Raw genomic sequence first — 18,268 nt, 5'->3', positions numbered from 1 at the left:
AATGGCCAATTCCAGCTATGTGAAAATGACTTGTTTGACTTACAGACTCTGCTGCTGACAAACTCACTGAAATAGAGACCCAAACCAGCCATGAGCTTGACGTTGCTCTGCACAGTTCTCCCTGACTATGTGGTTTGCAGGGGTTTGCATGTTAAGTGATGATGGATCTTTGTACTGTTCTCCAGAGCTGGTGGAAAGAAGTGATCTTCTAAAATATATTTAGATGTACTTGCCTCTGGAGGCACGAGGAAACATGAATCACAGAGGTGCTGGGTGAGAGACTATGCTCAGTTCAAACTAAAAATAGCAAATGGGGAGGAAGGACGTTGCATACATTACACATAAATAAGTGTTTATGGAAATGGATACCCTTACTAGCTTATTGCCTTACCTCAGTCTTCCCCTGATTGGTATGTGTGCATATGAGAACAGAATACTGTTCTAGTCTAGAGTAGCTTTAGCATCTTCCCTATTGCTTAATGTACTCTGCTTGTCAGTACAGTGACTGAAAGATAAATGTTGACATTTAAATTTGGATTTTTCTACTGTTCTTTTTGTTACCCCTCTGGCACCATGAAGGTTGCTATTGAAAGTATTCCTGGAAAGTATTACATTCCACGATTCCATGACCTTTAGCACAATTATCTTTAAAATTTACATTTCCAGAGGGATTGTATTGTTCAGTATCAATTTTCTATTGTCCTGATAGAAATTTGCTCGGACGTCTGTTTGCCTCACTCTTCAGTTCTCTCAGCTTTCTCCTTCATTCCCTTCTGCATGCATCCTGCTGGTTTCTCCTGTCTCCCCCATCTTTTCTCCTGTATATTCAGCACCAGTAGGCTGTCACCTCTGTCACTCCTTGCTATGCTTAGCTCTGTGGCAGCTCTGCAAAAGGGGGGTAATTTCCTACCACCACCTTTCTGCTGTAGACAAGGAAAGGTTCGAGCTGCAATATTGTCACCATCATCTTGTTTGACAATGTGCGTGGCCTCTGGGTTTGTGTCCTTACTGTGATTGAAGTAAAGCACCTTTGAGGTAGTGGCTAATATGTAGAGATGGGATGAGAGCTACAGAGGTGGCCAGAGTGGACTACGGTCAGCTGAAATTGAGCATGTAATTGAATCTTTTAACTGATTCAGTAGATACTCTGCCCTGATTAAGTTATCAGCTGGTTTTATTAATACTGGCCAAAATTGTTCTGCATTTTCTTTTAGGAAGAGAATGTTATCATTCTTCTTGTGGCTCAGTTGTTTTTCAGGTTTTTTGAGCTCTCCTTGTTTGTTGGGGACAAATGTATTTTGAGTCACGTGGTTGACTGCAGTGCTTTTTCTCAGCATCATCTCTCTCAGATGAACTTCTCATGAAGGTCATTGGCAGAATTCTGCTGTAGTTCACACCCAGATCTTGAGTATGGACTTTGAGCTGTGGGCTTCTTCAGCTAATTCAATACATGGGCCTTTTGAATGTTATTCTGTGTAGTGGTTTGAAAGCAAAACAAATGAGAGGCTCCAAGTCAGAGATACAATTTAATAGAAAAAAAGGAAAGAAAGTAAAATAAAATAGATGCAATAATACAAAAGACCACTGACAGAGTCAGAATACAACCTGAGCGGAGTGATGGAAGCAGTCCAAATGAGGTGGTCTTCCTGAAGCAGTGATCCTGTAGAAAGGTCTGGTAGCTCGGGTCCTCTGGGAATCCAGTGGGTAAGCCCCCACTCTGGTGTTCAGAGTCTCAGCTTATATCCAGGCTGGAATGCTTGGTTCCTCCCTCTGGGCAGAGCATCTCACAATGGGATGGTGAGTCATGTGATAAGGCCTGATGGGCCCATTAACAGGAGATAGTCCAGGAGGGAGTTATCTGTGAGCTGTGTAGCAAAGGTGCTGATGGGCCCATTAACAGAAGATAAGCCAGAGTGGAGGAGGCAGGGAGCACTGCCTCGCCTGGTTTCAACAGTTCATGAAGATGGTGATAGAATATACTTCAACCCAGGACATTCTGCATGTTTATTTTAGAGGACTAGAAGTCAGTTTTCTCACTTCATTGTGTGTCTGTAGTCCTGCTCATTCAGGCATTTCCTCCTCTTGTACCCTAAAACCAGAGCGCACGTCTGACCAAGACAGAGCCCCATTGGGCTCCTGGGGATATACAAATGGAAGATTTTATAAGACTTGGCTGGCTGTCTCTCAGGCAGAGTGCCATAGTGCCATGCTTGTGTTAGGCTTGGATGGATGGGATTACTTAGGAGCGGGGCTTTCCTTGCAGTTTTTAAATGGTTTTTTTTTAAGGGCTACAAGAGGTTGTAGGAGTCATGTGGAGTATTTTTCTGGTGAGCAGGCTCACCTATGATCATGTGGGGATGAAAAGTATATTTGAGATGAAAACTATATTTGAAATGAAAAATAAATTTGAAATATCAGAGAATGCTGTATCCTGTCTTGAGACAGTTCTGCAGCATTGTCCTATGCTTGTTTTCAAAGAGGGAGTAGATTGAGGATACCATAATACCAAGCAGATTGAGGATTTCAAAAGTGAGAAAGGCTTGACTTTTGTCTAACCAAAGGGTTTATTTATAATTACAGAAGCAATGTCAATAAGTAATTGAGGATTTTTCCTAAACCCACAGATCATACAAAACATCTTTCCAGTGCTTTGTCTCCCTTCCTGTGTGTTTGCTGAGCTTGCAGTGACATTTTTCTATCGACTTCCGCTGCCCTCAGGCCACCCTTTCCCTCTCCTTCTCCCTATATTTTACCCATGAAAGAGATTCTCTCTCTTTATGATGGAGAAAGATATGGACAGAGAACTGGTTGACAACTGTAGAGGGTCTGATTATCCCTTCGTTTATAGCAAAATAGTGTAACTCTTTGAACTTCCCTGGGGTTGTTTCTGTTGCTGTTTCTGTTTGTGAAAAGGGAATTTCCTCTCCAATAGAGGAAACCCTCAATGAAAATGAATTAATATATTTTAATTCCTGGATATCCCAGGAGGTGCTAGTAACCCATATTTGTTCCCTGCATCTCTGCTAGTACAAATTATTAGACTTTCCTGACAGCTGTCAGTGCCCATTTCTGATTTCCCCCCCTCCTCTTTTCCTGTTGTAAGCTTTTATTTGTGGAAATTCAGGGACTGGACAGGATTCTGTTTCCCTAGGACATGACAGATATAAGTATACATATAGGTATATGTGAACTTCGCCAGCATGCTTCCTTCTGTTTGCTTTGAAAACAAGTATATAACCAGATAGGCTAATTTGGTTTGTGTCCTGCAAACAACATTGCCTGTTGTATGTGGTCCCATTGCAATGCAATATGCCTGAGTACTAAAAATGTGTAAATACAGGCCCCGAGGTTCAGCCTCATCTGTGCCTAATCAGACAAAATTATGTTTTTGGTGAAACAGAAAAGCGGCACGGTGTTAAGAACAGATACCCTGTGCCCTGAAGGGTCTGATAATGCACTGGAAGAAAACAGTGAGAGCAGCAGCAGATAATTTGCATTGTATCAAACACAATGCAGGAGCTCTGTATGTTGTTTTTTTAGAAGTCTCTTGAAGCTTGCAGTAGCTGTGCAGGGAGGCAGTTTCTAAGCTGTTACTCACTCCTGTTCCCAGCACTTGCCATCCTATTCCCATGGCAACCACAGAGACGCTTCAGCATCTTTTTTCCGTGACAAGCTGGAGGCAGGGGCGGGTTTCAGCTCCTTCCCCTGCCTGCAGTGCATCAGGGTGGAGCCCAGGGCCCAGAGCAGAGCTCCACGTGAAGAAGGGGATGCGTGTTGTTCCAGGGCCCAGCAGTGGATCTGGGGGGGATCCCTGTGCTAGCACAGCACGTGTGCCATACATGTCCCTGAATAGGATCAGCACCGTGCTGTGCCCAGCAGCTGCCGTGTGGTAGCCACAGCTCTCATGGGAGGGAGGAGTCGATTAACAGGAAGTGTTGTCAAATGGTTACCAGTGTGTCTTGGTTTGGGAAGACAGGTATCTGCCAGGGAAAGCTGGAGTTTCCCTTGGAATGGAGAATGTAAACCACCCGCCCCTTTCCGAATTATTATAAATTTGCAATTAGAGGCTTTCAGGCAAAGATTTGGGAATAGGAATAACAATTCTTTGCTAGGAATATTAAGAATACAAATGTAGTAGTACAAAAAAAAATAAGCAAAACAAACAACAACCCTAGAAACCTTGATAGACTCTGAAATACAACCTGACAGCCTGTTGGTCAGGGTGCTGGAAGCAGTCCATAGTAAGCCCTCCTGGAGTGGCTTTTGGAGTAGAGATGGTCCTGTAGAAAGGGTCCAGTAATGGCGAGATGGGTCCAGTCTTTCTCTGGGAATCCAGTGGAAACACTGGATGCCTGGTGTTCCTATGTCTCAGTTTTTATCTAAGCAAGAATGGTTTGGCTCTCCCCACTGGGTGGAGCATCTCACAATGGGTTGATGTAATGTGTCATGTCATTGGTGAGCCTTAATGGCCCATCAACAGAAGATATCCGCCAGAGGGTGGAAGGGTCATGGAGGAGAGATAAGGAACAATGCCCCACCTGGTTTTAACAGCTGGCCCATTATCAGAAGGCCCCCGCCCCCTCCCTGCTGGAGTAACAAGAGATTAGGAAAAACATGTCTGTAACAGTGTGTCTTTTTTGGAGTGCAGCTACAGCCCTACCCAATCCCAGTCAGCCTCTCCAGTAGGGGAAACTGCTTGAGAAGAATTCAGGCAGCAATCAAGCTCACACATCTACACACGTTACAGGCTAGGTCAGGAGAGAGGCAGAAGGCTCCCAGCACCAGATTAATTCCAACAGGCGTTTATTCCATGTGCTGAAGGTGAAATCCGGAGGCCAAAATAGAGAGATCACGTGGATTTTCTCAGTTTTATAGTGTCTCAGGTTCGTGGGTGGTGCAGGGGGGCAGGGGGCAAGTGAATGTAGGGAAGACAGGAATTGGACACCAGGCCCCATAGCCAACGGGGAAGCAGGGAAAGGGGGTACCATGGGGAAGTGATGGACTTGCAGAACCCAGGGAAGAAATTGCACAATGTTTGCAAGGAACCATGGGGGAGAGGCCTTTGTTACTCCTGAGAAAGGTATATATCTTCTCTTTTCCAGGGCAAGCCAGTTGGAAATTCCCTTAAGGGCACGAGGGACTCCACACACGTCCCTAACTGCTTTCAACAGATGAAATGAAATACACTTTTTTTTTTTGTTACATAACCCAAGGCACGGTGGCATCAGGTGTTTCATGAGCTTCCCTCTCAGAGTTCTTTGGTTTGGTATGGCTTTAGTCCTTGACGGGAATTTGACCTAATAAATCCTCTATAGTACAGTCTCCTTTTGGATCCCCTATTTTCATCTGTGAGCTATGATTTGCAGTTGCCACTGCCTTTCCAAGGAAATGGTTCTGAACAGCTCCTAAGCTGAAAGTAAGGACAGTAGCCTTACCTCGCTTCCAGAACATAGCCTAAAACCATAGAATTTATAAGTGTTTGGAAATGTTGCATCTGTTTGGGCCCTCACCTACATCTGCATTTGCCTGTGGCTCTGAAATGAGATGTTTGTGTTCCCACTCATCCTCCTGTTTTGGTTTTATTCATATACTGTAGCACACGTTTAATTTGGGCAGTCCTTGCTGTTATTGTTGTCACACTGGTCAAGTTTAATTATTCTCAGACATCTGGATGTGTTGGAAAAAAATCTTGAAGATGGCCTTCTAATGAGTTGACAGAATGATGAAAGGGAGCTACAAAGGGGCAACTGGGGCAGTATGGGGAAGGTAGCTATTTACCGTAATTATTATGAATGAAGAGAAGGTAGGACAAAATGAAAAAGGTTACAGCCTGTAAAATTTGAAAATGTAAGCAATTATTTTGGTCTTTATTAGAATAATTCTTGTTCCTATTAAGGATTTACAGGTTCACATAAAGGAGCCTTAAAGATGCCAGGGAATAATTATATTTTTGTGTCTTAACATACACAAATGCATTATTTTCTCCCAGGAATTCTGGATGTAGAGACTACCAAATAATGGTTACAATGACCAAGGCCACTCAAAATTGCACTGTAAGATACAGTTGTTGAGGAAGATCTGAAAGCCTTACTTTCATTGATGGATGAATTACTCAGATTACTGGGAAGAATGGCTGGAGGCTTTTTATAGCATTGAAGACGTGTCATTAATTAACTAGGCCATTTATTCAAGTCACAAGGACTGCAGACAATGGTTAAATTGCATATAAGCATTTTAACATTGCATGCTGCATAATTGAGCAGCAGCATTAAAATGCAGAAAGAGGACAGGGGAAGGAGACTTCAGTTGTCTTTCAAGATAAATCCATTTGTTATATAAAACAAACAGATAAAACCCATCACAGCTTAACTGTCTAATATTTTGGGCTGTTTTTAGAAGCATTTCAAACCTTTGTGGCAAACTTGCTATTAAAATTAATGATTTCTGCTTATTTGTGTTAAGGAGTCTGTAAATATTTACTAAGCTACTTCAGCCTTTTGTAAACAAAATATGTGGGAGGGGTTATGTAAACTTAAAATGTTTAAATATTTTTGCAGAGACTTTGTATTCTTGTTTTATATGTTTATACATGCTGCAAGTCAGTAACACTTTGTTTTTGCTCTTTGCTTGGGGAACTTGATTTTTATGATGGTACATAATAGTGACAGATTTTGTGGGAAAAGTAATGTGAATTTAAGTGCTGTTTTGCCTTTCTTTCTCCCATCTCCTTTTGTTACCTTGTTTTCAAGCTGTATTGTGCTGCTATTTCCTAAATAATAGGTATTTCTTTTTTTTCCTCCCCTCTTTTTCTGATATCAGTGTATAGCTGTATTAGCATTGTTTTTCCTCTGCCTTTTTGTCTCAAGTAGGTTTTTATGCATCATTCTGCTGAGAATACAGCTTCCAAAAAGAAGGAAGGAGAAAACTTAGCTTGGTGCACTGTGTCATTTCTTGGTTGCGCTTTTCTTTTTTTCACTAGCAGTGCGCAGCTACACTGCAGATTTTTGTGCTCAGATGAGGACTTCTTAGGCTTTGCCTTGAGTTTTGGGGAGGGTAGGCAACAAGGACATTCTCCTTGGAGCCTCCAAGGCTCATCCACGGATTCAGGAGCTATGGCATCTATCTGTGGGTTTATTCCAGACAATTTTTCCCTGCCAGAAAGCCTAGTCTGTTCTGCACAGTTACTGAGCGGGTAATTGGAGGAACAGAGCAATAAGGTGATACTTCAATGTGCTTTCTTCTTCCCACTCGCTTCATCTGTGCCTTGCCTAATCTTTCCCTGGATGCTCTTCATCCAGCCTGCAGAGGCAAGGCACTGAGAGAGCTAACGAGATGGTGCCATTTGTTCTAGTCATGAGAGCTGTAACATGGGGGTTGTTTACGGGCTGACAGCATCATGGCTCGTTTTCTCAGTAGCTCCTGCAGTGCTTCTTGTCCAGGCTGTTTCAGATCAGTCTTGCACAGAAATTTTTCTCTTAATGACTCTGTCTGAAAGGAGTAATACAACTGTTTTAATGTTTTGCCTGTCCTTGTAGACAGGGTATTTGATGTTTGTTAGTGCAAAAAGCAAATGCCTGAATGGATTTCTACATCCCTTTGGAAGCACAGTGTTCTAGGATGTACAGATCAGCCTCAACAGTGTACCTTGTAGCTCTTTCCCTATGACTCTCAGGTCGCAATATTGCTATTTTAGTTGACTGGAATCTGAAGTTTAAATGCTGCACATTCCACCACGTCTTCGCCTCCAAGAAGGATGTTGATGGCAGTGACAGGCCAGAGATGGAGGGAGAGGTGAAAACTTGTGCTATTCAGTCAATGTGTCCACTTAGCATTTTTATACCCGGTGCTGTTTTACATTTTTGAAGCATCAATGTTTGAGTCAGCAAAGTAAAGATGAATGCAAATAGAAACAAGACCAGTCTCTGTGTGGGAGGTGTCAGGAAGAAAGAAGTCGTTTGCCTCTCCTCTCACCTTGCTGGCACTTGTACAGACAGATTTTGCTTATATAGCCTGAAGTCTTCAGTTCTCTGAGACAGGGAATGTTTACTTGAACTTGTGGTTTTGAAAAGCTCTGTGCTATGCTTCAGCCCTGGGGCAAATAGTCAGAATAAGGTTTTGCAGTGCACCTCTGCAAGGGAGCACCATGCACTTATGCTGTGTTTTAGGCAGTCTAGGGAAAAAATTGAACCTTCTGCAGGAAGGTGCTCTCTAAGAAGAAGTCATTTGTAGGGTAGAAAAATTGCTTTGTTTGTTCAGATTTTGAACTGGTCAGGAGAGGGCACGTGAGTGGAAGTGTAATTCTTACTGAGGGAAAACTCTACAAACTGTGAAGGTTTTCAGCATTTTTCAGGAAGAGTCCATTATTCCACTGCCAAAACCACTTGGCTGAGAATGCTTTGGCCTCAGGATCCCTTTGGTTCATCTAGAGCTTTGTGGTCTTTTCATTTCAAAAGAAATGTAGCTGCCAGTGTGATTGATTTGAACTTTATCATCACTGGTACCTAATCTATCAATTTTTTGGAAGTTTAGTAAGAAGACTAGGAGCCTAATGGGGTCTTGAACTTGGGTCAGATGTCTTCAAGCCTGCAAATAGTGTGAGATCTTGGTGCAGAAAACAGGGATTAGAGTGACTGAATCTCGAAAAGGATATTTGTGGATTTCTGCACTAGTTTTTGTCTGGGAAAGTATGGCCAAGTTTCATAGTAAATGGCAGAGGAAAGGTGATATTTTTGGAAAGTGATATCACGTAGTCTTTCCATTGATTTGACAAAAAAGAGGTAGTATACCAAAGGAAAGTGGGAACAATATCTCTTTATTCTCCAAAACCTTTCCCATCAATGTTTCATCCTGCATGGGTTCAACTTGAGCTCTCTGTTCTTTGTCCAGGAGCCAGTTTCTTGTCAGTGTTCAGATGTTGAGGGATAGTTGGCAAACTGAAAAGGAATTAATCCTTCCTTGCTTTCCTTGCTTTTTAAGAGAATAGTCATTCTTCTTCAGTGCCTCATTCAGTAACAGTTTATTACTCAGCCTGACTCCATGTTGACTCAGTTACACTTAGCCTCACCCATTCCACGTATTTCCTGACCACACTGAGTTGCTGCTCTCTGCCAGCACCCAAGACCTAGAAGGAGAGGGCAGAAGTTGAGGGATTAACTTCCATTAGTGTATAGCTTAACCCAGGAGCTTCTTGATTCTATGTTATGAAAATCAGAACAGCAAGGACATTGCTTCTAAACTGCTTTGCATTGCATTTTCACTGGTTGAGAGTGCTGTCCTTGTTTCGAAGTAATACTATTTTCAGTTAGGAAGAAAAACAAACCACAAAACTCCAGCAGAAACTCTCAGACTTCTAAAGTTCTGAATAAGATTTTAGCTTCAGCAGTCAACATATCTTTCAGGAAATAACTAAAACCTGATTTGGGAATAATGCAGGAGACTGCCAAGCGTATCAGTTGACTTCTTCTCCTGATTGAGTGGTTGTTGGTAAAACTAATTGCATTTTCCCACCAGATGTTGTTTTAGTTGCTGTGTATAATTGCATATTTGTGAAGAATGTGTGTTTTCAGAGACAGGCTTTCCTGGCAGTTTTGTGGGGAATCAGAAAACAACACCGCTCGAAGAATATTCCAGAGTACTTCTACTGTGGGAGTTCAGTGGTTCAGGCTTGGAGTCCTGTCCAAGTTAATTGCCACAGACGATGTTCTGTAGAAGGTGTTCAGCTGTTGGCCTTTTATTCATTTTTCATGCTGCTTCAAATGTGATTTTTTCACATTTGAAGTAAACTAGGCATATCATACAGTGAACACTATATAGGAGTGCAACTCTTCACTTAAAATCTAATTGCTATAGGATGCTTTCTTGAAAAATGTTTTGAGAGTCAAGAAGGAATATAGGAAATAGAAACGTGTGTGCCTGGAATACACAAGTCAGAATTAGTCCATGTGTAATTACAAGAATGTATAATAATCAGTCTTTCTGTAATTTGCCAGAATGCTTTCATACAACATTTAATACAACATCTTTGCCTGGACAATTGCTTCTATCCTGACATGTCCAGAGTAGTTAATACCTTGAGATCCTGGTTTTAAGACTACTTGTATTTTTGACTCCTGAAGTGGCATGCAAGACTGTATCTCATTTACAGTCATTCAGCTACATTATATTATTTTAGAGAGAAATACAGTCAGTGCAGTTTGAATCCCTAGTTTCTAGTATTTCAGTATTTATTAAATGGATTTGTCACCAAGATCTCTGATGGATTTACTTTGTCTTCTCATTTGATGGCTTTGTAGTAGTTATCTAGATCCTATGGACTTTGTAAAAGAGAGAATGAACAAGTCCGAAAGTAGGTAACAAAGCCAGTGCTACTTTTGAAAACATCAATGGCCTCGAATGAGAATTTCACTGCTATATGTATGTTTATATATGCAGTTAGCGGAACAATCCTGGGCTGTACCAGACATGTGTGGGGCTAGTAACTCCTCACGTTCGAAGGAAACAGAGTCTTCTAAGATTTTTGGACATAAAGACAGTCAAGAAAAAAATCTAGTGTTTTCCCCCTGAGCTTGTATGTGATTTTTAGTGATGTCTCTTTTTGTGTCGGTTCAAGAAATCGTTTTACAGTGGCTGAATTTTTAATGGAAATAAAAAGTACTCAGCAGGAGATTAGCTGTCTCCTTCACTCTGCTTTTCTTTATTTCTCTCCGTATTTTGAGGTAAAAAAAAGGAAAGCCAGAAATATGACACTGAGAAAAAAACAAACTTTCACTTTCTGATGTATCCTAAGAGGAGTTTGCTGCACTGTCTCCTGCTTTATGATGGAGAAACAGTAAAGAATAAAAGCCCAAGAAATGCAAAATGCTAATACTACGTCAAAATGGACTGCAGAATTCTGTAGTTAAGCCTTGGTAAGACTGACATTCTTTTGTTAGGCTAATGAATGAAAATAATTAAAGGCAGTAATTTTCCCTGTACTTCCTCTGTTACTAAGCCTACCTGCATAAATAGAAGGTTGATCCATCATTCTGTATATTTATCACTTTATAGTTCAGTTAATTTTGAATCTGCAAAATAGATTTGTCTCTATTAGTATGATGGCAGTATTGTGACAGCTGTGAAGGCTGTTGCTATCATAAATACTAACGTTTGTCCAGGTGGCTAAATCAGAGCAAATAGAACTAACTCAGCTTCCTTGAACTGCTCAGCACCTTCTGACAGTGCAAACAGTTGACCTTACTATTGTTTTTGCAAAGTGTAGTTTCTGAGGTGCCTTAGTTCTTCCCGTGAGGGAAGATGGGGGAGGAGACTGAAGAAGAAAGCATAAAGACAGGTCTAAATTTTGAGAAAGTGAAGGTCACTGAAGCAAAACATAGAACGAGGCAGCTGTGAATGCAGAGCTGTGCAGGGCAAATTGCTAAGTGGCAGCATTGATACAGCCTGGTGTGATGGCACCAAGGTTTCAGCAGGAGTGTGTGCCACACACACACACGAAGGCAGAGAGTAAAACAAAATACTGAAAGGGCAAGGTTTGCCAAATGGGTGGGAAGAGGAATCCTTCAAACTTTGGAAGTACAACCCTGGAGAGTGTTAAAAACCAAAAGCTGCTACCTGTCCTGTGGGAGAACGAAGATCTGTAACTTGAGAAATTGCTCAGTGGAGTTACTGACAGCTTAGCCACATCTTAGGGAAGATTAGAGCACTTAAGATTTCATGACAGGTTACATTAATTTTCAGACTGTTTCAGTGTGTCCAGGAATTTAGATGCAATCTGTTCATGCATCTTGCATAGTCTTACAAGGTGAGTTCTGTCTGTATGTGAAAATTCGAGGTTGTAAGAATCAGATTGTACTAGGATGGAGTTTGCTAGATTCGTTTTCAATGCTGTTTTAATTAATGGAGTCTATGAGTTGTTTTGCATTTGTGAGTTATCAGATGCATGTTCTTTGTAAAAAGTCAGAGGGAATCTGTTAAAAATCTTGAGCCAGCAGGACTAAAACAGACACATACTCCCTTTTTAGCGTTCCAGTACCACAAAACTGGAATATCTCACTTTAAAAATGCTACCCTAAAGTAGCCTCCAATGGCTTTATATTTCTTCCACCAGCTATAGCAAATCCAGCTTCTAATGCTTCAACTTCAGCTTCAGTCAAAGGTTCAGTTGTTTCCCTGACACAGAATGACAGCCCCTGTTCTGAGAATGTATTGATTAGATTTCCTGGGAGTTTTGTTTAACCAGCAACATTAGAAACCTTCAGTGTTAGTACTAAATGTCATGAAGAGAGGCATCTTGTTTTATCGATATCTTTCTTTAACAGTATTGACTGTTCAGTTTGTATAACCAAAACCTGGGATTGGAAATAAGTCTGTCTTCTATTCCTCATATGTATTCCAATTATCATAAAGCTTGAGCATTCTTACTATTGATGAGTTCACTTTACTTACATTAAACCAAATTAAAGAGCAACAAAATGTGTTATGTGCAAAAAAAGCACCGCTGTTAGAAAATACAAAATACAAAATAGTGGGCTTCCTGAGCTGGACCTTCAATGTACCAGGTCTTTGGTCACTCCATTGTAGCTTTATGGATCTCTGTGCTGCCGAACCACTTTCTACTGGTCCTCTGTCTGGTCCAGAGCATTGCAGCATCACAACAGATCTTACAGGAACTGTGGAGTTCAGCACAATGCATCTGTATGTAGCAAAGCCACCCAACTCATCCAAGCTGTTCCTCTTGAGCTGAATTTTTAGCTTCTTGGCTGTTGTAATATTCATCTCTTCATAAGAGGAATACTTCAGAGCAAAATACCCCATCTTCTGCTTACCATATGTCTTTCACAAATTGGTGCATTTCAGACTGTTAGTTGAAGTGTCTCTGATATCTTGGGCATTTAAGGGGGTTACAGTCTTGAATGCTAAGTTTCATGGATGATAGTTCAAAAATCTTTAGTTGAAAAACTTACTCATTTACCAAAACTAGGTTGTGAAGCTCATCTCAAGTTAGCACATAGACTAAAGAGGTCAGCACATTCAAGAGAAGGGCATTTTTCAGGTATTCATATTTGTTATAGCAGATAGGAATCACCGCAAGCTTGGGTTTCATGGAAAACTAAGATGCTTGTGTTTCAGAACTGAACCCACCTTTCAGCTCTTGGTACCCTTGGAAAACTGTGTGTGCTATCCCAATGCTGTTGATCACAGTTTCCCCTTCAAAGCACATGTCTGGGCACTGCAGGAACGCTGCATTTGGGTGACTTTTAATCAGCTACAGCTTCACTGTAGTGTAGGCATTGTCATGTTTGATATTTTGTAAAGACATACTGTATTTATATTGTGGTACTGACTCACACTCAGAATGTATGGGGTGATTTCAGGTATTTGGTTATCAGATTTTCCATATTCTGCAAATGCAATTCTGCCAGTGGTAATACATGTAAGATCAGTTGTAGTAATAAGCAGTATAAAAGGAGAGGAGATGGATGAGTCAAGAGAAGAACAGAACAAGGGGCCAAAGAACCACTTCAAAATAAGTACTTGGGGTTTTTTTAATTACTCTTATTATCACTTAGCTTTTGTGTTCAAGGGTTAACAAACCACTATAACTTGTTCCCTTTCCCCAGCATTCTGTCTGACCTCCTAGATCTGCAAGCACACACAAAAAAAGGTATCTAAAATGTAACTTCTTAATTTCTCTGTTAGATCCTTTAGGGATATCCTGTGGCTCAACCTTTTGTCTGAAGGTCAAGAGAGTTTTATTCATCTGACATAAGTAGCTTGAGTGTGGCATTTATAACCTGAGTAATGTTATGGATGATAACACCATTAGACATTTTTACAGCTTCAGCAGGAGTTCAGCCAGCAGGACTATCAGGCTGATAAATGCTTTCATCTTAAAGGTTGTATTGCTACAATAACCCTGAAACTTAAAGGTGCTCCTTGAAACCTACAGCCTGGCTGAAGAGATGAAGTGTGCCCTCTGATATTTCTAGGTTGCTAAAGAGCTCTCCCAAGTTCCAGTGCAGGAATTAAGATGCTGGCATGCAGCTGTTGTGAATTGGAAATTACTGAGTACTTCATAATTTTCAATTATTTGGGGGCAGTGCTACTCAAAAGAATTAGCTTTAGATTGAGATGAGACTCAACTGTTGAGTGATAAGTCCAAAGATTTTATTCCTACCCAATTTTAAAATGTTTCTGCAGGGTTTTAGGAGGCAGACTCTTGTACTGCTATTTTCAGAAATTAGAGAGGTTCACTTCATCTGTCAGTAGTTATAGAACTTTTAGGAGACTAGTTCAAAACTAATTTATAGTAGACTATAGAGAGTGGTGTGATAAGCTAGCAATGACAACTGGTAGGATTTTGCCTTTGTAAAAGTTTGTTTTGTTGAGATCAGAAAGAGAGTGGCTGTGTTTTGAAAGTGAATAGTGAAGGTGGCTGTGCACTGATTATGCATGTGAAAACAGTGGAAATAACGAACAGTGTGAAAGGAGACATGATGGTCCAAGTGGAAGATGAATATCATAAGGGATCAAAGGGAGGATAGTGTGATGAACAAAGGCTGAGTTCTTGCTTTACATCCAGGAGTAGTATTCTGAGGCTTGTAGCAAACTTCAGCTGCTGATTTAACCCAGCAACTATTTAGCACAAAAATATTTGTAACATGTAATGATTACAGTTAAGGCAGCCAGATACTGGGGGTTTTTTTTCAGTATTTTCCATAATGGTAAACAGCTCCATTGTTTTTCCTAAGATTTTAATGACTTTATGGGAGTTCTGTTAAATTGCCATTCTAGTTTACAACCTTCATTATGTTGATCATAAAGCAATTCTAGTTTGGTGGGGTTTTTTTTACGAAGACTTAAGCCACACTTCCTTTCTGAAACATTCAAAACTGCAATAATGACAATTGCTTCCTGGGAGACTAGTATTGTATAAGTCTGATACAATATACACATTGAATGCTGACACAGCCTCTTAGTGGGAAGATAGGAAAGAAGACCTCTGACAGCAGAGGTCACTGAGGGTGATTGCAGGCTTTGGACAACAACTGTACATGAAGATCCTAAGTAGGCTATGATTCTTCAGCTTGGGAAAGAGATGCCTCGGCAATTAGATAATAGAGGTCTGTAAAATTGTGACTAATGTTGAGAATGTAAGTCGGGAACAATTATTTGTGTTTCTTTCAGTGTAAAGAGCTAAAGGTTGCCAAATGAAATTATCAATTTTCAGAGAAGAGGGATTGGGGTTTTTTTGTTGAAAGCTGCAGGAGTGTACAGGGGAGATGCCTGCTCAGTGCATCCTGTTCTTTTACTCTTCTCCAAACACTTGATCACTCTTAAAGATAAGATACAAGGCTAGGTGAATTTCTGATCTGGGCATATAATTGTTAGAACCTTAAATTTACAAGTACTGGAAATACATGGTAGACAGAAGAGCAAGTGTAAGATTTGACCTTCCTTTTAGCTTCATTTTTAATGTTGGCTAGTTTTCAAGTTGATGGGTGCTTTTAAAAGTGCTTTAAAGTGTATTTGCCTCATACAGAATTATGTGATAGCAGCAACAGCCTTGGCTAATGCATTTATTGCTTTAGAATTTATTAGTCTTTATTTCCTGAATTTTTCCCTAAAATTCATCAAATATACAGGATCTTAACTTTCTTAAATCCTCAAGAGGAATTTATTAAAAAAGAAATCACAGGTTCCAGTCAGTTTGACTTCGGTCTGTGTGATTGCCTGTGGAGTTGTTAAAGGGCAAGAAAAAACTTGGATTATCCATTTTGTGTTTGAAATGATGGGTGGTCTTCTCATCTCTTCCTGGATGTGCAGCACATTGCCTTCCCCTTGGCCTATGATAATCTACTTCCAGCTGACTGATCATACTGCTTTTGACTCTTTTGGTTTTTTTGGAGGCATTCTCCCACCTTCTCTAGCTCATCAAAGGAATAACCTGTCCTTCTCTCTTCAGCTTTCTATTTCTCATAAGCCATTTGAAATCTCTGCTAGGACCTCACTTTTGTCAGCTGTGTCTTTTGATATTGTTATGACTGATGCACACCTTGGTTTCTGCCCCCAGATTTAGGAATTTTTGAATTATCTAAGAATACTAAAAAAATCTTTGGTAGCCTTTCTGTCAGCTCACTTTAATTGCAGTAATGATCAAGTTCAAATAAAGTGTAATGTCTCATATTAAAGTGAATGAAATGCATTCACTATGAAACATTACTTGCTCACAGATTTTACAAACTTTCCTGCAGACTCTGCTGCTTTAGCTTCATTCTTTATGTTCATCTTTAATTGCAGTGACCTATTCTGGCACCTTTTCACACCCATGACTGCTTTGCTGTCCATTAATTTCCAGTGTAGCTAGTTAATTGCAAGATGCATTTGAAGGAGGACCCCATGGCTGACATTTGGTGGAGCTGAGGGCTGTTGTGTTACTTTCAGGTACTGTTTGGCACTGCTGATGGGCAGGTTATCGTCATGGACTGCCACGGCCGAATGCTGGCCCACGTGCTCCTGCACGAGTCAGATGGCATCCTCAACATGTCCTGGAACTACCCCAGCTTCCTGGTGGAAGACAGCAGCGAGAGTGACACGGACTCTGATGACTATTCCCCACCACAAGGTAGGGTTATGTGCACATCATTCTGTCTCAGCTTTGCACGTGCTCATGAAGACATCCCAAGGGCCAGGGCATTGTCACGCCCTACAAAACCAGCAGGGTGGCCACAGTTTTAAGCTCTGCTGGAGCAGAGAGCTGATATGGGAGGGTGGGCTTGTTCCCAGCTCTGCCACCAGCCTTGCTGCAGCTCATACCTCATCTGTGTTGCTCTGCCTCCTTTTGCCCAAATGGGAGAACCGCACAAAGCTCTGTAAGTTTTCAGTGAGGGTGAGTGAAAAACAGTGGACAGGGACAGGTCAGATTTTGCTGATAAGCAGATATGCGGTATTGCAGTGGTTTGTGTGTATGGAGGTAGTCAGAGTTCAGCCACAGAAATTAGTGCATCTAGTGCAAATAGTGCACTATATCTATTATATAGATTAATCTGAAAAAACAGCAGTACTAGACGTGGTGTAAAGTACTGTATATTTAGTTTTATCTCTGTTTGATAGGATTTCTGTAATGCTCATCGTTACAGTCCCATCCTTCATAGTCCCGACATAAAGAGTTCCATAAATACTGCAGAAGGCTCAGAAATGAAGATATTTCCTCCAATTACATGGGGTGGAAGCAGGGTGGCTGGAGCTGGCTGGAGTTATTAATTGACATGCTTCAGAGCACATTGCCAGTTTTGAGAGTCAGGAACGTATCCTTCCCTCTCCTTAACTCTCAATACAACTTGTTTGGTGAAATATTTTGGTTTTAAAGTCTTTGGTAATCATCAGTAGTGAAGACTGATGAGGCCTACGTGTCCATACACAGTCAGTCCCACCCTTCTCATTCAAGTAATGATAATACTTCCTGTTGGTGTGATTGATCTGTTTATAAGCTCTAGGTAAGCTGTTCCTGTGTTCCAGTGTATAAAGCCTGAACTAAATTAAGAACTAAGTTTATATAACAGTGATTTTACAGTGAAAATTTTAAATACATAGCAATTATTCAAAAATAATTCTGAATTTGCATCTTGGATCTGAACCTCTGAATTGAGGACTTTCGCAGTTTTAACTAATTTGGATTCAGACAAAAAAATCTACCTTTTGCAGTATATGTGTCTATATAATAAGCTTATTTATTTAACAAATACTGAAGAATGTAATCTGATCACCTGCTAAAATGTTAGCATATTTGAAAACTGAATTTTGTTTTGGCTTTCATGCCTCACTTCTGGTACTGGGTAATATTTCTTACCTTAGAAGGAATGAAACAAGCTTCAACCTAGCAAGCTCCTAAAGCAAGGCAGACAACAACAACAAATTGGATTTTTCCTGGGTTTTTGTTGTGTTTTTTGAAAAATACTGAGGTTCCATTTGGAGGGTGGTGAAATTGCAGAGTACACAGAGGAGAACTTAAATGATCCAAATGTGTTAGCTTTTTCTGAGTCAGTCAGGAGGTGGGTGGACTCGTTACAAGCCTACAAGCCTATTTTAATGATTACCCAAACATGATGTGTTTGCTTTAGAGCAGATGCAGCATAAACCTCTCAAAGGTGACAAGTCTTTGACTCAGACAGATGTGTAGGAAGGACTAGAAGTTTGTTGGGATTTTCTTATTAAATTATATACACACGGAGGTGCTAGTTACTAGACATCCTTCTCCAAAATGCTTTCTCAT

At 40.7% G+C, this 18,268-nt stretch overlaps 1 protein-coding gene across 7 annotated transcripts in view; it reads left to right on the top strand.

The window, feature by feature from the left end:
* The window catches only part of TULP4 (TUB like protein 4), a 159,202-nt gene that overhangs the window by 103,738 nt on the left and 37,196 nt on the right, over window positions 1-18,268 (top strand). For all 7 annotated transcript variants that reach the window (XM_066179023.1, XM_066179017.1, XM_066179019.1 and 4 more), the window contains one exon: window positions 16,441-16,621. In XM_066179023.1, coding sequence (XP_066035120.1) covers window positions 16,441-16,621 — 181 coding nt within the window. The remainder of the gene's footprint in view (window positions 1-16,440; window positions 16,622-18,268) is intronic.

This window comes from Chamaea fasciata, unplaced genomic scaffold (assembly GCF_029207755.1).
Source record: "Chamaea fasciata isolate MVZ Bird 193981 ecotype frontalis unplaced genomic scaffold, bChaFas1.0.hap1 SCAF_3, whole genome shotgun sequence".
In the NCBI taxonomy this organism is placed as follows: domain Eukaryota; kingdom Metazoa; phylum Chordata; class Aves; order Passeriformes; family Sylviidae; genus Chamaea; species Chamaea fasciata.
This window is presented reverse-complemented; position numbering and strand designations above follow the sequence as displayed.